The 24,402-nt window shown below is 52.4% G+C and overlaps 1 protein-coding gene across 4 annotated transcripts; it reads right to left on the reverse strand.

Moving 5' to 3' along the window:
• Positions 1 to 1,911: 1,911 nt before the first annotated feature.
• RBSN (rabenosyn, RAB effector) lies at positions 1,912 to 24,064 on the reverse strand. Of its 4 annotated transcripts, none has more exons than XM_079122529.1 (12): positions 23,928 to 24,064; positions 20,972 to 21,287; positions 16,701 to 16,841; positions 13,899 to 13,999; positions 13,109 to 13,154; positions 12,837 to 12,998; positions 11,419 to 11,660; positions 10,158 to 10,228; positions 6,308 to 6,394; positions 5,728 to 5,830; positions 4,002 to 4,106; positions 1,912 to 3,022 (listed from the first exon to the last, which is right to left on the reverse strand). In XM_079122529.1, exons 2-12 carry the CDS (start codon positions 21,117 to 21,119, stop codon positions 1,931 to 1,933), a joined length of 2,298 nt encoding a protein of 765 aa, XP_078978655.1. In that variant the 5' UTR covers positions 21,120 to 21,287; positions 23,928 to 24,064; the 3' UTR covers positions 1,912 to 1,930. The 4 variants fall into 4 exon arrangements, with proteins under 4 accessions (XP_078978655.1, XP_078978657.1, XP_078978656.1 ...); XM_079122531.1 differs by having other exon boundaries at positions 24,003 to 24,024; XM_079122530.1 differs by lacking the exon at positions 23,928 to 24,064 and adding an exon at positions 23,490 to 23,753.
• Between the last annotated feature and the right edge of the window lie 338 nt (positions 24,065 to 24,402).

The raw sequence follows: 24,402 nt of genomic DNA on the forward strand, positions 1-24,402 counted from the left end.
GTCTGTGAGACCCGAGGGGCGGATCTGAGATTGGTTTAGTATATTGAGTTGGATTTTTTTCTAGAGTTTAAAAAAACATTTTTTGTGTGTTTCTCGATGCGCTTACTTACAGATTGCTACCTGGGGACGATCTCAGGGAAGGCCAGTTAGTGAATCAGTGTTCATTGAAATCATCACCTAGCTAAGAGACATTCTCATAAGAAAAGCAACTTCGAGAGAAAGCAGCATGTAGCGTCTTTCAGTGCAGAGAGCCTCCTCCTCCTCCCAGTCAGATAGGAATGACAGATCCAGGAGGGAGGCGCCTGCTGACATCCGCAAAGCCCCAGAGTGACAGCATCAAGGGCCTGGGCCCTGGAAAAGAAAAGGGGCCTGCAGCAGGTGACATCTTAGACGCCAGCTGCACACTTCCCAAAAGAGCCCCTGGTAAGGGCTGATGTCGGGAAGCCACCATCGCCCTGGAGAGTAGGGTCCCAAGGCGCAGCAGCCCCCACCCCACAGCCCCCACTCCCTGCCCCTGTACAGGGCTTCATGTGGCCAAAAGACCCAGCAGATGCCAAAGAGCGAGCAGCAGAGTCGACACAGAAGCCACACCTCTCAAGAGTTCCGCCACTCCGTATCTAGAGGGGCCTTCGCCAGAATGCAACAGTGGGTTTCAGCTCTCACACCGGGACCCAGGGAAGCCTGGCCCGGAGTTAGCTAAGGGCTATAAAGTGACTAGTGGTCAGTTACTGTTCATGAACTACCAAGTGTCATGGCAGAGGCTCTGCCCCGCGCTGAGCACGCAGGGATATCATATCAAGGTCAGCAAGTGTCCTGCTCCTGTAAGCCAAAGCACCAGAGCTGAGCGAACACGGTCCTCCTCTGGCCTTGATGAGTTCAAGTACTGTGCGTGGCTGGAATGATCCTGGGCTGTGCCTCTTCAAACATTGCAGTTTCTCAATACTAAAATGGTGAGGAAATGTCTTACCAGCGCCCCAGGCCGGGTGAACTGATGGAGAGGAAGGCTGAAGGAGCAGCCTTGGAAGTTTCTCTTCTGACTCAGGGAAGCTTCTCCTCTCCTGGACGATGCTCCACAGAAGCTTCCTGACCACCGATCAGGGCCATTTGCCAAAGCTCAGGAGGGAGGGTTCCCTGGGCACAGATGATGGTTCCATCCCAGCAACATTTCTGGTAGGACCAGAAAGCCGACCAGTCCTATTTCCTACAGCGCTCACGATCAAGTTCTCCTCGACCCTCTAGCACTGGGAGCTTTGCTTCCTTAACCCACATGTGTCATCGCCTTATATACAGAACACCCATAAAAAAAAATCTATAAAATTTTATAGCACACCTATAAAACTGCTCAAGTCTTTATAGGTGTCCTGTACACAGGACGACGGGAGATAATGGGTTAAAGTGAGAGGGCCACAGATACTCATCATAAAAAGGGATGCCAGGCTGTCCCGGGTCCCTCCAGTGCACAGACAGGAGGCCCCGAGCAGCACAGAGGAAGCCACAGGTGAAATGGAACCCAGAGAGCCTAAGGGGGACCGACTTCTGCAGAGCAGAGGACACCTCAACAGGGTCCATCCAGCCGTGTCGCTAAAGGAAGGGCCCCGTACAAGGCCACCCCATAATACTGCATAATGAGACTGGGCAGCTGCGAACGGGCCCAGGAGGGACACGGCAGCCATTTCGGCCCTGGCCCACGACGGCGGTGTCATTTAAAACTCGGTAGTAAAAATGTTAAGTCCCTTATCACAGGGGAAAACCCCAATTAAAAAAAAAAAGGCAGGGAAGCCAGCGAGGCACGAGTGACCGAGGCTCCCGTCCTGATACTTAGCTGTGCTGGCAGCACCTCCGAGTGCACAGCACGCGCAGCACAGCACAGCAGGCTGGCGCCCGCCTCCTCCCCTCCCGCTCCGCCCCGCCCCAGGCCCCGCCCCGCGGCTCAGTCGGGGCCGCCCTTCTGCTTGGCCAGCGTGCACTTCAGCTCCCGCAGGTTCTCCGTCAGCACCTCCACCTCGTCCAGGCGGCCGCACTGCTTGGCATCGAAGATGTAGGCCTTGATGTTATCGATCTGCTGCAGGAGCAGCTCCTCCTCGATGCGCTCCTCCACCTCCGGGCCGCTGTCGCTGTCCACCTCGAAGGGGTTGGTGCCGGCAGGCTCCTCGAAGGGGTTGCCAGGAACAGGGGGGCTTGCAGGCCTCAGACAGGGACGGGCCTCTTCCTCCTCGAAGGGGTTGGGCGCCGGGCCATCTGGGCCAGTGAAGGGGTTCCCAGCCTCGGGCTCCTCTTCCTCCTCCTCCTCCTCCTCGAAAGGATTGTATTCCTTGGGGAGCGGGGCCGCCTCTGCAGCAGCGGGGCTGACCGTGCCCTCTCCCGGGGGGCTGGGGCGGTCCTCCTCCTCAAAGGGGTTCAGGGGAGGCTGAGAGACAGTGCTCTGGGGCGGGCCTTCCTGGCCGAGGGCGGGGGGCCCACGCCACGCTTGAGCTGAGCTGGGGGACGGGGACTTGGGGGCCGTGCCGCTCTGAGCTGGGGAGGGGCCTAGATCCAAAGCATGAGCCAGGTGGGTGCGCAGCCCACGGCCAGGCTCCCGCTGGAAGTCCAGGGAGCGAGTCCGCGAGTGCAGCGGCGCCGCCCGGACCCGCTCGCGCTCCCACTCCCGCTCTCTGAGCATCTGCAGCTGCTCCCGCTGCAGCTCCTCCTCCTCGGCCTGCCTCCGGGACAGCTCGATGGCCTTCTCCGTCTGCTGCTGGTCGTACTCATCCTGCAGCTGCCGCAGGTTCTCCTGCAGCGTGCGCACCTCGTCAGCGCGGCCCGCGGCCTTGGCCTGCCTGATGAACGACGTGATGTTGTGGATCTGCTGCAGGAGCGGGTCGGGGTCCTCGCTCTGTCCCTGGCCCCCCGACAGCGGGAGCCAGCCCTCGGCCTTCCTCAGGGGGCCGGGGCCCCTGCGGAGGGGCGCCACCTCCCCGTTGGCCGCTCGAGACACCAGGCCACTCTGCCTTTCCTCAAGCCGTCGCTGGGACTCCAGGGCAGCCTGGGGAGACAAGGCAGAGGGTCACCACCCACAGTCACCAGGCCAGTGGCAGCCGCCGCCATGGTCCCTGCAACCCGCCAGTCTGCCTCCCAGAACTAAGACATCCAACTGTAAGGTCAGGTGTTTGGTTTTCAAAAATAATAAGTAAGGGAGTAAGATTTTCTCCATCTTAGCTTCACTGGCCTTACATGGGAACCACAACCGCCAAGGTCGTGAACCTCAGCGATACTTAGACTCTCACAAAGTGTGCGGTACACGTATTTTCTGGTTTTGCTTTGTTTTCCTTTTTGTGGTGCGGCCGGTGGAACCCAGGGCCTCCAGCACAGGAGGCTAGTGCTGTGCCTCTAAGCCACACCCCCAACCCTTTTAAAATTTCATTTCCTGCTGGGTGCAGTAGCCCTTGCCTGTGATCCCAGAGACTCAGGAGGCTGAGGCAGGAGGATGGAGAGTTGAAAGCCAGCCTCAGCAACTGAGCAAGGCCCTTAGCGACTTGGCAAGACCCCGTCTCAAAATGAAAGATAACAGAGGGCTGAGGATGTGGCTCAATGGTTGAGCACCTCTGCATTCAATCCCCAGTGCAAGTACTTAAAAAGTTTCAAGACAGGGTGTCACTAAGTTGCCCAGGCCGGCTGCAAACCGGAGCAGCAGGACCACAGGTGTGTGCTGCAGCACCCGCGCATTCCTGTTTAGCGGTGCAGAGTCCAACACGGGGGAGCCTCCTGGAGTCTTGATCCCCTGCAAGCCCTACCAGACGGAGCGCTGCTCCTCTCCCTGGTGTTGCAGGATGAGAACCAAACTGCTCAGAGGAAACTAGGACCTGGCCAGAAAAACAAGCAGGTATTCTGGTTTCCAGACAGTGTGAGGCCGGAGCAGAACAGAAGGCAAGAGCAGCCAGGGGTTCTGACGTGACCGGCTGCTGTGCAGGACCCTGGGAGCCACAGGCTGCCACAGGCACCGCGGCCTGGCCGGCGCGGCGCACCTGCCTCTCCATGGTCCTCTTCCTCTCCAGGTCCTGCTTCCTTTTCTTTTTCAGTTCCTCAAACTGCTCTTTGGTTGGCAGTGACATCAAGCCCAGCAACTTCTCCTGCGGGGAGTCACAGACAATTTTAACCTTAAACCCTTTCAGGAAAAAATGATCCCTAGGCCCTGTCTGTTTACCAGGGCTGGAGAGTGACAGGTGCCAACAGCCGCAGCAAAGGACCTCGCCCTCTGTCGTGCTAGCGTCAACTTCCAGATGGGCCTGCCTTTTCCTTATGAGAGGTCACGGCAGATACCCTGCTTACTCACCTGGCCCAACAGGGGCTTCTCCACAAGCTGGGCCCTGACCACCCGAGCTGCCCCCTCCATTGTCGCTGGCTCTTTGCGGTTCCAAAATCCGTGGATATTTGTCACCGCCTGCAGCAACAACTTGCACGGGTCTTATGGGTGGTGGAGTGGAAACTGAGGCACTTCTATCTTTCTCTTTGGTGCACTGCTTTCTTGCTTGTTCATAGAGGATAGAGGAAATGAGGTTTACTTGCTTTGAGAGGAGAGAGAGAGAGCCCGCTTATCAGAGAGAAAGAGACTTTGCTTAAGAGAGAAACTTTGAAAGACAAGCTTTGCTTAGAGCTTAGAGGAAGAGACTTGCTACACCTTAAAGTCCTGCATCCTGTGAACTAAGGGTACGTCCACCCAAGGTGCCCTAGTGATGCGTCTCAGTTCTCCGTTCCGCGATCTGCTTTCCGCCGCTGCCCCTACTCGCTGCTGCCGCCTGTGTCGTCTTCTGCTGTTTTCCTGCTAATGGCTGCTGTGTCTCTGTCTCGCTCCGCCTACGCTTATATCACCTCCAGGAGGCGGAGAGCAGGGCCACGCCTCTTACGCAAAGATTAGGTGAGACGCTCCGAGCAGGCAATTAGTGCTCGAGAACACATGCACATACATTGTATGCATGGACGAGAAAATCACCTGAGTGCGCTTATGTCAATCAACCTCCTCGCTGCCGATGTGATCAGGCGCCATCCCAGCGCCGCCAACATAACACAGCCCCCAACACTCCATCCCCGCCCTCCCGCCGGCCACCCTCCAGAGCAGTGGCCCTTCCTCAGATCAGGTATCTTAGCTGTTTGTTATCCGCCCCCCTTTCTAGAACACGAGCTTCATGAAAAAGGAATGTGTCCCCTTTTTACTACAGGACATCAGCGCCCACAGCACGGCCTCGTACCTAATAGGCACTCGATTAATGGTTGCTGAAGAGACTCACTCACGAATCAAAGGAGAAAGGTGAACTTCTCAGCACTCAGAAAACGAGCCCAGTACACCTCTCCCTACGACAGCCGTTTGAGCACTGTGCAGAAAAGTGCTCCTGATCGAGACATTCCATGATTGAAACAAGCCACACATTCGCAAATATGCACTAACTACTGTAGGTCAAAAAATGCAATCAGGAATAGGTCAGTTAGTAGAGTGCTTGCCTGTCAAGTACAAGGCCCTGGGTCCAATCCCCAGCACCACACACGCACAAAAAAAATGCAAACAGGAAAAAAAATGATCTGCTGAAATCATGAGTGGTTCTATTGGGGACATAGGATTAAAAGTATTTTACTTTTCCCTGAAATGTGGTATAATGCATTCATCTTAAGAAATAATAGATGTGTCACTGACACAGATCTACCTTCTGGGGGAGCTGGAGAATCTGTATGATGCCCGTCGCCCTGCGAGGACTTTACCTGCACAAAAAGTGTGGCTGAGCACCTGATCATCCTCTGCAAACGCAAAGTGTTCGGGTGTGGTGGAGGGTCCTGGTTCAAGCCTAAGGTTAAAATCTTCTTACTGAATCGGAACAAACACAGAAAGGAGTGTACAAGTGTTTGGAGCTGCCATGCTTTCTTGTCGGATAGATGTGTGGAGACAGGTAAGGGACTCCACTGACAGGTCCTTGAAAGAAAAGCCCATTTCCTACCCTTTGTACCCAGGACCCCAGACACAGCTCAGGATGCCTGACAAATGCTCCATCCCTGAGAGACTGACCTCCAAGGTAGACCCAGCTTCACAGGTGAGCAACCTGTGCAACTGCACCGGGCCTGGCATTAAAGGGACCAGGTTTAATGGGCTTAATGTCCTCTTGTCATTGTCTTAGAATTTTTAATAATGTTAAAATGGGGCAATACTGTTATGTTGCACCTGGACCCACAAATTAAGTGGCAGATCCTGCACATTGAAAGGACAGTGATTCCTCCTCCCAATCATCCCCCTCAGTCTCTCTACTCCCTATACTTCGAGGAGCCGATTTAACTTAAGGGACCTTACCTTAAAGCATCTATTAGCTCATACACTTTTTGCACTTCGAGTCGAAGGTCACTGGCATGTTCCAGGCTGTAGGTTGTCTCCCCAGCACTAAGGGAAAAAAAAAAAAAAAAATCTCAGCAAGTTTGCTACATTTCCGTGTGCTGATTAGAGAACAGGAGAGAAGGACTCGCAAGGAGGCCTCACAAGGAGAGAGACGGTCAGTCCTCCCCAAGGGCTGTCCGGGCTCAGGATATACTGGGGTACACTAACGGACCACAAGCTGCTTTTCAACGTACAAGTGCCACAGGCACCAGCTCGGCCTCCAGAGGACTGGACGAAGGCTTTGTCTTGACATCTTCAAGCCATGTGGACAATGACAAGGCTAGCCCACACCCACAATCGTCTTCCCTGGTCATTGCCACGTTCCCAGCACAGAGCTGGCACGCGATACTTCCTGAGTGAACGAGAGAGCGACAAAGTGGCCTTCCAGCCCTTAGGAGCTGGCCTTTGGAGAAGGGGAAAAGTCAGGTCTCTGGAGACGGCTAGTGATGGGCGCTGGCCAGGGAGGCCCACGGCAGAAAGCCACCAGGATAGTGCTGAGTGCCAACTCAAACGACCAGGAAGTACCTCCTGCTGGTGTTCTGGTAGAAAGTCAGTCCTGCTCCGATTTTACACCAGTGGGCGGGGTGGCGGGGGAGTGTGGTATACATTCCAGTAGGTTCCAGGAGGGGAAGGAGTACGGGAGCGGTATTCCAAGACAAGGCATCTCCATGTAGGGCCTATCAGAACGTGGCCACCGACATCAGCTGGGTGCCTCTTCCTAACGACCCCTGGGGAGGGCAGTGCCCTCACTAGCTGAACCCACTGCTCAGGAAATCGCAGGTGGAGCAGAAAATGTGCCCCTGCCTGCTGTCCTTCAGAACCAGCACCCAGGATAAGGACAGAGAGGAAGGCGGATCCAGGAGGTGCAAATAAGGGAAGGGGGCAGTAGGAGGACAACGGCGGCTGAGAGGGCCCAAGAAATGGGCTTTCCTCCCCTTCCACTGGCTGCTGGTAGGGGCTGAAAACACCTAGCTGTCAGGAGCTGCGAGTGGTGTGCACACCTGTAATCCCAGTGACACGGGAAACTAAGGCAGGAGGACCTCCAAGTTCAAGGTCAGGCTCAGCAACCTAGTAAGACGCTGTCTCAACTTAAAAAAAAAATTAAAAAGGGATGGGGATGTTTCAGTGGTAAAGTGCTCCTGGATTAATCCCCCATTATCTCCCCAAAAAAAGCAGACATGTAATTGTTAGGACTGGGGTATCCAGGGTGGGGCGTGGCTCCGTGGCAGAACATGTGGTTAGCAAGGTCAAGGCCCTGGGTTTGATCCCCAGCACCAACAAAACAATTACAAAAGCCTGGGACGATGGTTTTCCTACCTCTTTTTATTCTCTCCCCACGTCTCGCCTTCCCCACCTTTTTTGCCCTGTAGCTGGAAACAGGAGGGGAGGAACAAGAAATGGCAGAAGAGCGCGGAGCACCGTAATCAGGGGAAACTGCAAGGGAAGGGATGTTTCTTGCACAAACCAGCTGGGTTAGCCTCTCCTATTTCGTAAGTACGACGTCTGCAGACTCCATGTCAGGAAGGAAGCTCCTCACGGACCACACTCGTGGAAAAGTTCCTCTTTCCTTCCCCTTTTTGTTTTCTGAGATGGGGTCTTGCTGCCTTGCCCAGGCTGGCCCCAAACTCCTGGGCTCAAGGGATCCTCTTGCTTCCCAAGCAGTGGGGACCGCAGGCACACGCCACCATCCCTGGCTTCAAATTCGCTTTCTTTACAGGTGAGACCCACACAACAGGCTTCTTAGAACATGGCCACTGACACCATGAGAGAAAGCCGAATTCATACTCTGTATTTTTGGAACACTATAAAATACTGCTGCAGTGATGTGCAAATGAAAACACGCTTTTGTTTTAAATGAGGAACATCTAATACTGCATGCAGGAGCCCAAGTGTGGCAGGTGGGCAAACGCCGTGCATCACGCACGCTGCAGTTTCTCCTGCAAAGAGTGCTGGCACCTGATTCAAGGAGCAGCACCTCAGAACCCTACATGAATATCAAGGGTGCATTATTCATAATAGTTAAAAGTAGCAGAGAAACGTTCACTGGGATAAACAAATGTGCACTGCCTTTGTGCCAAACTACTGGCACAGGCTACCACTGCACAGCACTCTGTGATAGAAGCCAAACAGAAAAGACCGCAGGTTTGTGATTCTATTAATACAAAACGCAAAAAACAGACAAATCCACAAAGTCACACTTGAGCCCCAAGGAGGAGTCGGGCTCTTAAGCAGGGAGGGCTCAGTAACCTAGTCCCATTAGGGACGGGCACGCACACTTCATTTGCAGGCCACAAGGTCTGTCACCATTTGCCTCTGCTGCTGGAGAGCAGAAGCAGGCACGCTGTCATCAAACAATGGGCAAGGCTGAGGTTCAATAAAACTTTATAAAAACAGGGCAACAATAAGTGTTGGCAAGACTGTGGAGAAACTGACACCCTCATCTACTGCATCTAATGGTGCAGTCATTTTAGAAAACAGTCCGGCAATGCCCCAAAATGTTAAACCTGGTAATTGCCAGGCACGGTGGTGCGCCTGTACTTCAGCGACTCGGGAGCCAGAGACAGGAGGACTGTTTGAGTTCAGGAGCCCAAGGTCAACCTGGGCACCATAGTGAGACCCTGCCTCAGAAACAGTTTTTAAATAGGAGCTGAGGCCTGATGTGCTGGAAGCCACCTGGAGCCCCAGCAGTGCAGGAGGCTGAGGCAGGATACGAGTCTGATCAGCAACTTAGGGAGGCCTGCTTTAAAATTTAAAAAAATCAAAAAGGCGGGGGGATACAACTCAGTGGTAAATCAGTCTGGGTTCAACAGCCAGTAAGGACAACAAAAGCTGGGCTACAGCTCAGTGGAAGAGCAAGGATCCCTGGCACCAAAAATACCCACAATGATATGTTTAGAAAAACAAAATAATTATATTCCTAGGTATATACCCAAGAGAAATAAAAGTAAATGTATGTATACACACACACACACACACACACACACACAAACTATATACATGGATATTAAGGGTGCATTATTCATAATAGTTAAAAGTAGCAAAGAAACGTTCACTGGGATAAACAAATGTGGTCTACCACGCACCGCCTTCGTGCCAAGGAAGCGAACTACTGGCACAGGCTACCACTGCACAGCACTCTGCCGAAGAACCCAGACAGAAAAGACCGCGGGTTTGTGATTCTACCAACACGAAACGCAAAAAACACACAAATCCACAAAGTCAGAAAAGAGACCGGGGTTGCTGGGGAGCGCGGTGAGTGCTGGGGGAGGGGCAGGGCTTCAGGTCAGAGTAAGGGAACTGGTTGGGACAGCGTGACAGCCGCACCTCGGGGGGAAGGCGGTTCGCATGCTCCCAAGTGGCGACGCTCGCGGAGCACCGGCTACCTCTTAATTTAGGAAATCAGAACGCGGGGCGGGCTGGGTTGGCCAGGGGGCCGAGGTGCCAGCCCAAGCCCTGCCGCCTTCTCAGCTCTGCTCCTGAGCGTGCTCCACTGGGAGAGCCGGGTCACCCACTCACGTGCCACTGAGGCGCAGGCACGAAGATCTCTCCTCAGCCGGCCGGGAAGAGGAGCGTGGCCCCAGTCCAGCCTTCCGCCGGGCCGCGGCGTGGCTCGGGTAGAGCGAGCGCAAGCTTAGCACCCACCGAGCCCGGGCTCCGCCCAGCACCCCAAGCACACGTGCACCGGAAAGCCTGCCATCTTCAAGTGCTTTAGAATCGACTGCAGTGCCAGCAGACAGGCACCGCCGCATTAGCGGAGGGAAAGGCTTACTTCAGGGACGCTGCCATCTTGATGTATTCGGGGGCTTTCTGGTCAACCTTCTCCATGCAAAGTCGTAATTTCTAAGAACAAAAAAGAAGAGGTGAGCGCGGCTCTCAAGGCGCACAATCGCCAACTCCAGCCAGGCGGAGGGCAACAGAGGGGGTGCGGAGTGCTCCCTTTTCAAAACGAGGGTGTCTTCTCCTTATGGTTACCACTTTTCTAATTTACAGACCCACTTTCCAAGCAGAACAAAACCTTGTGGGACGGAAAGAAAGAGGGTGGAGCTTTTGAGCAGCTGTTCTGGGGGGAGAAAGGCTTCCAGGGCACCAGCAGTGCGTCTAGCAAGACTGGGAAGAGGAAGCGGCTGCCGTGGAGGCTGTGGAGGCGACCCCGCCCGGCAGCACCCAGGACCCGGCACCAGGCCGCGGTCGCAACACGGGAGCAGAAAGCGCAGTGGCTGTGCAAAAAGAGACAAAAGGTCCCGACTCCACTCAAAGGCGGAGATGGCCACGCCCCCGGCTCAGCACTGGGTCCAACACGGCGATTCCAGAAACCCAGCCCAGGACCTTCAGAACCGCTAAGAGACCAGTCCACTGTCAGGAGACAAACAAGCTGTGCCTCTGCTCAGTGTTGTACAAGCAGCTTCCTCTGCCGGGCTGCTCCGTCCCCTCACCTCCCCGTCCCTGCCGCATCCCCACTGGCTGGTTCTCAGCCCACAGGTCTCACCTGGCCACAGGAGGCTGCCCATCTCCCTCCCAGATGTTCCTGCGTATGCTACTTCCTCTTGAAAGGTGCCTCTACTAGGGACCTTCAGGGCTCTGGTGGTAGCCAGAGCTGAGGCATTTGAAAGGACTTAGAAGGGGACCTTTCAGTCACTGGCAGTAGACAAACCAACCCTGGAAACCCGTTCACTCAAACTCCCGAGCGGCTTCCTGGGACGCTGCCAGCCCACTGCTCCCACGAGCTGCAGCTCCGCCTCCCGGCAGGATCTGTCCACCGAGTCGCCGGCCCCTCCTCCCCTGCCTGGGACCACACAGTCTCCGCCCGCTGCCTTCCAGTGGGCACGAATGGTGGAGCAAGGAGCCTGTGGCAACACCCAGGGTGACTGACTCACCCAGGCCTCAGCTGGGAAACCAGACCATGGCCCCTGGACAGGTCACAGTGAGTCGAGGGACGCCCTCCCTAAGTATTCTCTAAACCCCACAGGCATGTACGTGGCGAAGAGCCTAATGGGCCCGGCAAGCCGCACCAGCGAGGGCACAGCGGTCACCTCGTAGAGCCTCACGATGGTGGGCGTGTGCTCCTTCTCGTCGATCTGCTGCTCCCTCTTGAGCAACGTGTCCTTGCAGTGCGTGCAGCAGCGGATGCGGTCGTCGTCCTTCTCGTCCAGCACTGAGCTCACGCTGCTGATGCTGCTGATGCTGCCCCGGCGTGAGCCGTGCACGCTGTTGGGGGACTGGCTGGGGCTGGTGTGGGTGCTCAGGGAGTCCTTGCTGGCACTGGTGAGCTTGTCTGTGAACCACAGCAGACAGGCAGCGATGACCCTGCAGCCCCCAGCTACCGCCACCCACGTCCGTCAGGTGCTTGGGGAAGGACACTCTCAGGATCTGAGATCAGCGAGGACGGCTCTGCCTTCCTGGGGTCGGGCTCTGGTGGGAAAGGGCCCTGCTGCCGTGCAGGCGGTCTGTGTTCAAGGCCTGGCCCTCCCACCGTCTGCCCTGTGCCGCAGACAGCCACAGGCTCCCCTGAGAACTTCCTGCTCAGTCTCCCTTCATCCCGAACATCTGGCTCCCGCCCTTTCCAAGCTCAGCCCAAATGGCGCATTGCTAGGAAGCTGTTCCCATCCCAGAGGCAGGAATCCGTCCTTCCTCTCAGTCCCCACTGCGCTGCCCACCACGGAGGACCTTCCACGTCATGCAGCTGCCCCAGCCATCTAACTCCTTGGGGGCAGGAACTGTGCCTTTCACCCGTACCCCAACAGAGCAGCAGGGCCACCCCACTGTAGCTGCCCAGTAGAGACTGGTGAATGAACCCAAGGGGAGAGACCAAGTGTCCCGAAAACGTGGCCTATGTGGTCTCAGGTGAGACAAGGAGCTGGCCTCACGGGGACGAGAAAATGTCAAGGCAAAGCAGGTCTGAGGGCAGGAGAGCCGGGGGATAGCCCCGGCTCCCGCCCTGTGGGGTCCAGGCGCCTGTGGCCAACAGTGCCCAGGCGGCAGTCTCCAGGGTCCACCCGCAGGGCCCAGAACCCAGCAAGATCACCTTCAGCAACTTTGTGTGTCTGTGTGGTGCCAGGGACGGAACCCAGGGCCTTGTGTACGCCAGGCAAGTGCCCTGCCACTGAGGAACATCCCCAGTCCTTATTTTTTGAGACAGGGTCTCAGTAAGTTGCCTAAGCTGGCCTCCAACTTGAGATTCTCCTGCCTCCGCCTCTCAAGTAGCTGCAATGACAGGCCTGTGCCGCTGCCTGGCTCCTACCCAACACTTTACAAGAAAAGTTCTTCTGTTACAGACTCCTGTCCCTGGCCCCTAGCATGGTGCCCAGGCTGTAGTAGGCACCAGGGATGCAATGAGTGGATGCATGAGGAGCTCACTGGCCATTAAGCGAACAGGTCCCACGGCCCGGTGCTGACAAGCGAGCAAGCTGGCCCCACCCGCACAGGAGCACCAGCCCCCCCCCCCACGCACTTGCAAAGGGAAGGCTGATGAGCTCCATGCACTTCTTGCACATGATAGACCCGCAGAGGCGGCAGTGGTGGCGGCGGTTGCGGATGCTGAACTTATTGCCACAGTCTGGACAGAAAGGGACATCCTGGTCGTTGACCCAAGGCACCACAGACTTCTCTATTGCTTTGGGAAGAACAAAGAAGGAAAAATAAAATAAATAAAAAAGCACAGCATTTTCAAAACAGCTTTGGTCAGGAGAAGGAAAGAGCACAAAAACAAGTTGAGTCGGTTACCTCGAATCTTGGCAGACTCGGTGTTCATTCTGTCGAATGCGGTGAGCTGATCAGAGAAAACAGCACCAGACAGATTAGCTGGTGACCCACACACGCCCACGCTGCACGCTGCCCGCCACCCGGGCGGCCAGCTGAATTTGCGTTTGCATTTCTCCAGTCTCAGGGGTCATCCCCAGCCTCACAAGGTCACAAGAGCCATTTCACATGTGATGCAGTTCTAAATTCACATCCGGAAGGCACGACCCTTCCTATGACCCACTTCCAGCCTCCTCTTTGTCCCATTTCAGCAAAAACCAGGGTGGGTGCGGGTGGGGCTGGGCAGCGACTGAGACCAACGGGCGCCCCTGATTCTCCGGTCCTTGTGGAGAATCAACCTGGCCACAGAGTTCCGACCTTCAAAGTTCACATGAAGCACTGTACCTGTGGTGGCCACCGTGCCCGTCACCTAGTCACGGGTCACCTGGTCACTGCCTTTCTGTTTCCTACCATGCTCCACTGGGTGACTGTGCCCAGGACACCCCGGAGGGAAAGGCTTCCTGGCAGCCAAGTGGGCTTCACTGGTGGGAACAGGAAGTGGGCCCATGAGAGTCTGTCAACCCTGGCCACTCCCTGCAGGAAAGCCAGCCCCAGCTAGAGCTGTCTCGTGTCCTCTGCCCCTCTCAGGACGGCCACTTCTAGTCAGTATCAGATGTGTGCCACTTATATGACACAGGACACAGAAACATGGGCTTCTTCCCCAGGAAATCTGCACTCGCAGGAAAAAAAAGGGTTTTAAAACAACAAAATTTACCTTCTCTAACCTGATTATTAGTTTATTGACTTCGACGACGTAGTGGTCAATTCTGGCAGCTCGGTGTTTTTTGAAGTCAGAAAGATGGCTTCGCACGGCACCTACGGGGCAAGGCGGGAGACAATGACCCGTGCCTTCTCCAAGGGCACCTCTCCCTCAACAGCAAAAGCAAGCCCGATTCAAGGATCTGAATTTGAACTCTAGATTTTTAATTCTGACAAGAATTTTAAAAACTATAAAGCAAACATTCAGACATTTGTTAAGATGTCAACTGTGGCCCTTGGAGGCTGTAAATTCTACAGCATGAGGCCTCAAAGAGCAGACGAGAGGCTGGATGCTGGCCAGCCTGCGCTCCAGCTGCGATTGTGTAGGACTGTGGACGAGCTGCACAACCTCTCTGTGCCTCAGCGGAGCCATCTGTAAGGCTGGGAGAACAGTGGGATCCACTTCACAGGGTTCATACAGATTAAGCAAGTTCAAATGCATGAAATCCTTAGAGTACAGACTGGCACATGAACGCGTGTGAAATGCAAAGGGTGCATTTCACCCTTTATAGGTGATGATTTTTCTTTTCTTTTTTCGTGTGGACTAGGGATAGAACTCGGGGCTCTACCACTGGGCTATATCCCCAGGGGCTCTCTAAGGTGCTGAGGCTGGGCTCCAACTTGTGATCCTCCTGCCTCAGCCTCTGAAGTCACTGGGACTACAGGCATGTGCCACTGCTCGTGGCTAGAGAATGTATTTCTATTAATCACAGTTACCACGTGGACTATGACAGATCTCTTGAACGCACTGCTCCTGTGTGACCTGTTGTCCTTTGACCAACAGTGCCACATGCTATACTCTTACTGTTCCCGTCTTCTCTTCCCCGCCCTGGTAGTCTAGCATCTAAATAAAGTTTAGCTTAGAATTTCTTAGGGGTGACTATAAATACTAACTTCTAAAATTTGTCATGCCTTTAATCTTCCACAGTTTGTGACTTCCTTTAGTTGTGGAAACAAGTAAGTCAGAAAACCATCCTGGTAACTGGACACTGGCCATCATGAAAGAAGGTATCACAAAGCTAATAAGCATTCACGTGTCTGGAATTTCTCGGGCATGATTCTAACTGGCTTTCATATATAATTCATCATCACATACGCACCATTTTTTTGTTTTGGGTTTTTGTTTCCTGTACTGGGGATTGAACCCAAGGCCTTGCCATGCTAGGCAAATGTTCTGTCACTGAACTACATCCCCAGCCCTTATTTTTTTTAAATATTTTATTAGATGTTGATAGACCTTTATTTTATTCATTTATTCATATGTGGTGCTGAGAATCAAACCCAGTGCCTTGCTAGGCAAGCGCTCTACCACTGAGCCACAACCCCAGCCCCTTTTTAATTTAATTTATTTATTTTTGGTGCCTGGGATTAAACTCAGAGGTGCTTAGCCACTGAGCCACATCCCCAGCACTTTCTATATTTTATCTAGAGACGGGCTCTCGCTGAGTTACTTAGGACCTTGCTAAATTGCTGAGGCTGGCTTTGAACTTGCAATCTTCCTGCCTCGGCCTCTGAGCCACTGGGATCCCAGGCATATGTCACCATGCCTGGTCCCAGCCCTTTTTTTAAATTTTGAGACAAGGGTTGCTGAGTTGCTCAGGCTGGCCGTGAGCTTGCCATCCTCCTGCTTCAGCCTCCTGAGTAGCTAGAATTGCAGGCGTGGGCCACTGTGCCCAGCTCTGTGTATTATTTTTAAAGCAATCACCTCTCGCAATGATGGTAGTTTCCACTCTCCGATATGGTACCCTATAACCACACATGGATACTGACACTTGAAACGTGGTTATTGAGCGGGTGAAGAAGTGACTTTTAATTTTATTTCAGTCTAACTTATTTAAATTTAAATAGCCAGCTATGGCTAGTGGTTATCAAGTTATACAGCACAGTTCAAGGACTTTCTTTATTCAAAAAGACCTATATGTAGAGATGCTACAGGGACACAGTACCTGACCTGGGTAAATATCACCTCCTCTCCTAGAGCCTGTTTCCTCAGTATAAGTGGGAATGAGCTCCCTACCCACTCCACTCCAGCAGGCTTTTGTGAAAGGTGAACAGGATAAGAGAATGAAAGCAGAACAAAGCACTATCAAGGAATCACTATCCCGTGACCGTGAGAAAACCTTTTACTATATCAGTGATTATTGTCCTTCGACAGCTAAAGGACACGAAAAATCATATAGCTCAGCTCAGTGTCTGTCCATGATCCTTCTGGTAACTGCTGTATTCAGATATAATTCAACACACATAATTTACCACGGGAAGGAGTCAATGTTTCCGTGTCACGCAACCATCACAGGAAATTGCAAAATGTCTTCGGCCCCCACCCCCGAAAACAATTGCTTTGCAAGGTAAGTAGATGACGTCATGATTGCACAATTCAGTGCCTCTCACGTGGCAGGGCGTGTGCTACATGTGTGAAGATGGATCTGTGAATGGAGTCTGTGCCTGGGCTCGCTGGCATCACAGAGACCTGAAACTGTACCCCTCTGCCTCCCTCGCCAGCTGTTTGACCCCGGGCGGGCTCCTGTGGGGTGCGGCGAGGACTCAGTGAGGCCACCCATAAGTGCATTTAAGGCTGGGTCTGACATAAAAAGGATGCTCAGCTCTTCCTCTCCCATTTTCTCCTGCTGCGAGGGCACAAGGCCGGTGAGAAGACTGAGCCTTGTTGGTCTGCTGATTCCTCCACGGCAACCCTTACAACAGCGCCCAGGGCACAGCAGTACCGCCAACGGGGCGGTGGGTGGAGGGGTGTTCTTACCAAGCTCCTGGGGCTCCCACATGTAAGGATCGACGCCTCCATAGCTGAAAGACTCATATCCTTGGGCTCCCGAGTCTGCTCGGTCATCCCCTTCGCGTTTCAGCAACTTGTTCTTGGCCTTCTTCGCCTTCTGCATCAGACCTTGAAGAACGGGACAAATCAACAGCTGAACCCAGGCGGAGCGCCCAGGAAAGAGGCAAGGGACATCGCAAAACCAAGGCTGACCAAGTCATTATCCCTGTTGAAAATGCATGAGAAATATTTGGATCCCAAGCAAATAAGCACACCAGCTCTGCCCCAGTCAGCACCAGCACCGCGCTGCCTCAGGGGCGGAGACGCAGGCTACATGCCAACTCGCTACCAAATCCAAGTGCCCAGTTCACAGAAGGGGTAAAATCAAATCCGATGATGGAGCCAGGATGACAGAAATGGTGTTTTCCTGTCTTAACAGGCTGGTGATCAACATTTTTCACTGAACTATACACACAAAAACTGATGTAAAACGGCCTCAGTGAAGGTTTTTATTTGCTCACAGTGCTGTGGATGAGACCCAGGGCCTCGTGCAGGCTAAGTTAAGCACGCTACCCTGAGCTGTTCTCCTAGCCCTTGCGTCTTCTCAAGAGCCGGAGTCCACAGCACTCACGCGTCCTCCCTGGGGACGCACGAGGAAACAGCCCTCCAGGACAGACACAAACACTCAGCTCCACCATGCTACACTGGCTGTAGGGTCTTCTTCCCCCACTTCTGCCCTGAATGCATACGTGAATATTTTCAAAAAGCTTCCAGAAATATATGTAACAGCCATGAGAGAACACAAAGAGAATCAGGCTTGGTAAGAAGAGAAAATGAGCATTTTCTGAATCAAGGATTTGTACATACCAGGTACAACACAAAGCACTTCTGAATACTCCGTGGCACTTCATGTCCAGTGCGCAAGGCAGGTGACGGTCCTGCTTACAAAACAGGGGAGGGCAGGGAGCAGGGGGCGACTTGCTGTGCCCAGAGTCGCAGGACTACGGGCATCAGGGCTGGGAGCAGACACGTCCCCTGGCTGAAACAAGAAGCCAGCTCTCCCAGACAGCAATGGCAGAAACTCTGCCTCTCAGAACAGGGGCTCTGCCACCTGTGCCGAGGCGAGAGGCCACTTGTTAACACTGAACGATTGACTCGTGGGGGGAAAGAAAAGAATTTTTCAGTTCTAAGTTGTTCTCTCATTAATGTTCTTAAACTCTGGGTGACTGCTAGCGCTTTCTGCCACTAGAATCTCACAAAAAAATACCAGAGGGCTGAGGACCTACTTCCATGGTAGAGGGCTTGCCTAGCACATGTGAGGCCCTAGGTTCAATTCCCTAGTGCCACACACAAAAAAATCAGATTTAATACAAAATATTATTACTTGGACATTTATCAATACTGCATGGAGTTCTTGTGACTGAAGTGTCTATCACTTGAGCTGTTCAGCACTAAAACACCCGAGAGCTCTCCAAAAGTCTTGGTAAACACAGACAAGGAGGGGCTAGCAGGCGGTGGGTGCAGTGAAGACAGGTGGAGACCACAGGCAAATTCCCCCATTATCTGTCACTCTGAGATGGCTTTTTCCAACTGGAAAAATACCAGAACTCAAGGACATCCCTGAAAATGCATTAAAGTCATCTTTCCTAGCGGGAGAGGAAACTGCCTGATGTGAACAAAGGGTCTGGCAGACAGGAAACTGGAGTTAGCAAACAATACTTTGCTTTTGCAAACAAGGCTAAAGCGTGTGCACCCAACAGGCAGTCTATGCGTTTAACCATTCTAGAAGACATTGGAACACTGCCTGGCAGCCTTCCCAGCCTGGTGTAACCCTTCCAAAGGCGGCCAATCAAGAACAAACCCATCTGTTTTTAAAAACAAAGCAGAAGCTACACTTGATTTCCTATTCTTCTACCTACTAAATGGGCCAAAGTGGAACCAGGTTTGGGGCTCGAACCCAAAGACCTGTTTTAGGAATGTCTAGTTTATCTTTAAAAACAATCAAACAAACAAAACTGCCTTTAAAACCTTACACCAATGTTTGTTCCTCTGGCTTTTTCTACCTTCCTAAAAATATAAACTCCATAAAATGGCAGAGGATCAAAAGACAAAATAGAGAATGGCCTGCTTTTGAAAGGGCTTTTCAAAAAATCTCGGAGGCCAATCTTTAAAACTTTCCTGAGCCTGAGACAAAGACAACTGTGACATAAGAATTCCTTTATGACTTAAAATGACCATTAGTACCAAAGGAGGGCTCCACTTTGGAAGTAGAAATGGAGGGGGAAAAAACCAAGAGCCTCTTGTTTTCTTTTTCTTTTCTCTTTGTGGTGCTGAGAATGGAACCCAGGGCCGCAGGTATGCTGGACAAGCACTTCACCACTGAGCCGCAGTCCCAGGTCCCCAAGAGGACCTTAAGTTCCGTTCACGAGGAACAAAATTTCCAACCTGTGTAGCATTCCCCAGATTCCTGTATCAAGTACTCCTTAAGTAATCTTAAAACATTTTTCTCCAGCAAAGGGTCACATCTTGGGAACCTGCCATTCCCTAACCTCTCTACAAACTGACATAACCAGTTTGAGGACTGTCATGGCATGTGAATCAGTATGGCCACCAAGACGAGAAGCTTGTTGAAAACAAGGGCAGCCCTTCAGTTGTCCAAGGAAAACTTCCGTAACTAGGTCTTAGGGGGTTTGTTCCTGTTTTCTTTTCCCGGAAGTTGTACCACGTACTGCGTTAGAATACTGGGTCTTTGATCATCAGTGACGCCCTGAGGGAACAGCAGCAGTGGACTTAAGATGACGAAGATCTGGGTTCCAGGCCCAGCTGCGCCGATTCCTGTGACCTTGGTTAAGTTACTGAACTTCTGTGGCTCACCTATTATCCGTAAAATGAGAACCACCACCTTCCTGCAGGGTTGTTGGGAGAGCCAAATGAAGTCATGATTTATGTGGTAGAATCTCTGAAAACTATGAAGCACAGTGTTTTTAAGACTTTTTAGAAATTTTCTATTCCTCTTAATAGTCTTGGCTCTGCTCAAACCCGCACAGCCAGGAGTCACCTTGATAATCAATGCCCTTAGGATTGTGGAAATCACTGTGCCATGTTTTTGGATAGAAGTTTTTTGTTTGTTTTGGTACCAAGGATTGAACCCAGGGGCACTTAACTTCTGAGCACCCATCCCCAATCCTTTTTGTTTTTTATTCTGAGACAGGGTGCAAGTTGGTGAGGACCTTACTAAGTTACTGAGGCTGGCTTCCAACTTCGATCCTCCTGCCTCAGCCTCCTGGGCTGCTGGGATGACAGGTGTGTGCCACAGCAAGCACTCAACCACTGAGCTACATCCCCAGCCCAGAAGTCGTAACTATTAATATTCTCAGCAATTTTTTTTCATTTGACTGAAAAGTGAGGTCTGGAGTGGAATGCCAAGCACAAAGATTCAATCACACAGGCCATCCAGGATCACGCCTTTCTCTCCATCCAATGAAGACTGAGAACACTGCACCCAGACTTTTAAAGTCTCATGGCCTCGGTGTGAGATGCAAGTTAGCTGAGTAGGAACACACCAGGAGAGTGAGCTCCAAAGGAGCCGCCACTTACTTGGGAGTTAGAAACTGAAGTCCAGGAAGTATGATAAACATATGGATAGTCAAAATTAGCTTTGAAAAAATCTTTCAGTAACTCTATGACCTGAGCCAATGGAAGCTCAAAAGCCAAAGTTTCATTTTTTGGGGTTGTTTCTCTTTCGTTTCAACTATGACCTCCTTTTTTCTGGGCTGCAGAGGGCAAGGTCCAGTTGAGGAAGGAAGGATGGCAGGAAGGCTCAAATCTGTGACAGGCCAATGGTACATAACACGTCTCTACTTTCACAGCAAGGAAAAACATTTCTGTAGACCCCCTCAGGCTGCAGGCTGGATAACTGAAATAATCTAGCACAAGACAAATCACAGTGATCACACTTACTAGATTCAAAGCTTCCCTGGGCTCTGCTTCCCTGGGTAAACTTTTAGGCAACTTTCTAATCGCTGTGGCTGGCATTCTCTTCGAGAAAATGGGGCTCATAAGCACACAGATATTGTGAGGATAAATGAAATAAATACACAGGAGACTGAACAATGCCTTGCATGGGACAAGCACCAAACGCCTATTTGCTACCATCATCATCGTCACACGCTGGTAGCAGCATGGAAGCCCATGAAACCCGTGCCACGAGCGAACTCTCTCACTGACAGAACGGGCTAGGCAAGATCCTCGCCTCTTACTTTTAATCTGCCCTCTGACATCTCGATCTTCTCCCGAGTGCTCTTCTTCGTAATGTGACTGAAGCTGATAGAAAGACTGCAGGTCCTTCAGGCACAGAGGGCAAAGGAAGCCCTCCCTCACTTCCCCAGGCTCGTCCAGGGAAGCCATGGCAGCGCCCCCTCAACCTCAGGAAGGCAGGAGTCTCATGCCAACAGGCAGCGTGGTTCCTTCCAAGGGACCAGGGCTCCCGCGGCATTAGCTTAACCGAGCAGCACATGGGTGACCGGGAAGCATCCTGGCCCTGGATGAGGCTTCCTCTCTGGAACAGGAGGAGGCCTAAGAGAGGAAAGAAGGGGGGAAAGCCAAGTCAGGAAAATTAGCAGCAACCGAGAAATTTTTCTTTTTTGTTCTCTTCACAGTTCAACAAGGGTATTTAATGTTTGTTCAGTGCAAATTTATAAAAAGAGACTATTTCTCAGATCCTAAAACCAAGTCACAAAACCCAAGATGCAAGAATATCATGGGACACCAGTAACTCGATAAAGGGGGAAGCCATTCCTTTAGAAAAGCAAAGCTGACGCCAAGGCGCTTCTCTTAAACTCATTCCAAATGGTCCAACTTCATCATTTCTATGTCAGGGTAGCCACTGAGCAAGTGTCTTATGTACTTACCAACAACAAACTTTTATTTGACTCCTTTTCCCTTGATAATTTATTTGACCATATGTATTGCACTCTTGATACTTGTAAGGCACATGTGTTCAAAATGCAAAGATGAAAAAAATACAGTATCTGCCATAAAGAAGCAAAAACAAGCCAGGTGCAGGGGCAGATGCCTGTAATCCCAGTATCTCGGGAGGCTGAGGCAGGAAGATCACAAATTCGGGGTCAGTTGCAGCAACGTAGCAACAAGGCCCTAAGCAACTTAGTGAGACCCTGTCTCTAAATAAAACATCAAAAAAGGCTGAGGATGTGGCTCAGTGGTAAAGCACCATCTGGGTTCAATCCCCAGTACCCCAAAAAAATAAAGGAAGAAAAACAAAAATCTAAGATTCTCAGCCTAAGCTTGAGGAAGAACTTTAGAAGTCTACTGTTCAAAAAGAAAAACCAGCCAGGCACAGTATGTATGCCTGCAGCTCCAGCTAGTCAGGAGGCTGAGGCAGGAGTATTGCAAACTCAGGAATTCGGGCCAGCCTGGGCAACACAGGAAAACCCTGTCTCTTACGGGGAAAAGAAAAAAAAAGGAAGAGGAGGAGGAAGAAAAGAAGGGGGAGGGGGAGGAGAAATTTTATTTTTTGTTTATTTGCAAAACACTCTCTCCAATGAGCAGCCTACATTTTATACCACCAAGTAATATCTGAGTAGCAAGGTTAATGTTCTGTTTCAAAAATAAGCGAATTTGGTGCTCCAACATTTTAGGGCTTAATAAGTTACATTTTTAAAATGTATTGGGTCATAGCCAAGTCACTTCCAATTATCACCTCAGAAAGATTCCCAGCCACAAAGAGAATTCAAACGACCATTTCATGAAAGCTAAAAAATCTCTCTCCAAGAACCTGGGGCCCTAAACCACAATATAGCGTGAAGGAGTATGTGTGTGTGCCACCCTCAACTTTAGAGGGCCCCTGACAGACAGACAGACAGACAGACAGACAGCAGGTCCGGTTCTTTCCTCTTAGTTAGGAAGCCCAGTGATTACATACCCGGAGAGTCCAGTCCTTTTTCCAGGTCACTATTAAAAGAGCAGCTCCAGGTCTGACCTGTTGCTCTGGCTCTGACAGCCTCCTTCCTTCCCACGCACTCAGCAAATCATCCCTAACAACCACAAAGCAAACGCCACCTCCACTCCACCCCGGCACATCCACACCTACTACCACTCTGCCCAAACCTCTTCCTGCCTCTAACTCAAGGAAGGGGCCCACCAGGGTGCCCTTCTCCTTCCTGGCACTCATCTCACTTTATAATCACATGCAAAGTGACTAAATGCTACAAGCCTGTAAAATCTATGAGGACACAGACTATGTCTCCTCGCCTCCTCCCAGAGGTACAGCGCAGGGTTCGGCGCACACACAACAAAGCAGAATTCAGCCCCATGAATGAATGAATACATGAACTCTAAAATCATATAACTACATACACACCACAAAGAAATTACCCGAAGCCACCAAACTGGACCCCACAACCACAACCGGACACAGATGCAAGCCCCTCATATCCTGAACTATGTGAAAATGCAAATGTAATCACAGTGACTCGGGAGACTGAGGCAAGAGGATCTGCAAGTTCAAGGTCAGCCTGGGCAACTGAGCGAGACCCTGTCTCAAAATTAAAAAAAAAAAAAAAAAAAAAAAAATTAAAAAAACTAATAAACGGGCTGGGGATATAGCTCCGTGGTAGAGCGCCCCTGGGTTCGATACCCGGTACCGCATTAAAAAAAAAAAAAAAAAAAAAAAAAAAAGTAAAAATAAAACTTTGCTCTCCCGCAACTTCAGCCTGGTGCAGAGACCCCGCAGCCCCAGCCCCGTGCACCAGGACTCACGAATGCGCGCAACCGTGCAGCCCAGACCTCAGCGCGACCCCGCGCCCGTCGCCTCCACACACAGGACAAGGCAGACTCCACCTCGTGGAGCAGACGTGACCACACCACGCACCGCAGACAAGCCACACCAAACGCCACCAACGACTCCGCACAAACGCCTCGACCTCACACCGCCGGAGAACCAGCCAGGGGCACTCGGGAGACAACCGCGCTGCCCTCAGCCGCACAACCCAGCACACCTGCACACGCCCCCGGGTTCCGCACGACCACACCGAGCCCCATCGTCCCACCAACCGCACTCACCGCCCGAAAACCACAGCGCCCGCCGCGTACGTCACACCCACCGCCACCAGACCCCCCACACCCACACGGCCCGGCCCGTCTCCGCTCCCCAGCTGAGCCGACCCCCGTCCGCAAGCCGAGCCCAGCCCTCAGTACCCGGCCCGGGCTTTCGCAGGCACGCAGGCGCGTCTTGTTCCCAGGACCGGGCTCTGGGCCTCGGCGGTCGCTCACAGAATCTCAGCCGCCATCCCCATCGGCTGCTCGGCGCTCGGCGCGCGCGCCTGCGGCAGCGCCCAAGCCGGAAGTCAGGCTAGCGAACCCCGGTCGAGCGCCGAGTGCTCGAGGGCCCCCCCCCAAAGGGGCGGAGACAAAGTGGATCGGAATCGCGCGAGCCGCCGGCTTCTGCGCAGGCGCCGTCCGAGGTGGGCGTGTGGAAGAGTCGCACTTGAAGATCTTGCGACATTCCGATGTCCCGGGCTTTAAAGCCAGCCGGTGCCCTCCGCTCGGTTGTACGGACGGGGAAACAGATCTGTGGTGCTTTGGCTCTTCACCAAACGTATGGGGAGAGCTGGGCCGCCAAGGAGTCTTGAACCCCCAACTTTGTCCCAACCAATTAAAAAGAGAGTCCAAA

Source organism: Sciurus vulgaris, assembly GCF_902686455.1.
Source record: "Sciurus vulgaris genome assembly, chromosome: 19".
Classification (NCBI taxonomy): domain Eukaryota; kingdom Metazoa; phylum Chordata; class Mammalia; order Rodentia; family Sciuridae; genus Sciurus; species Sciurus vulgaris.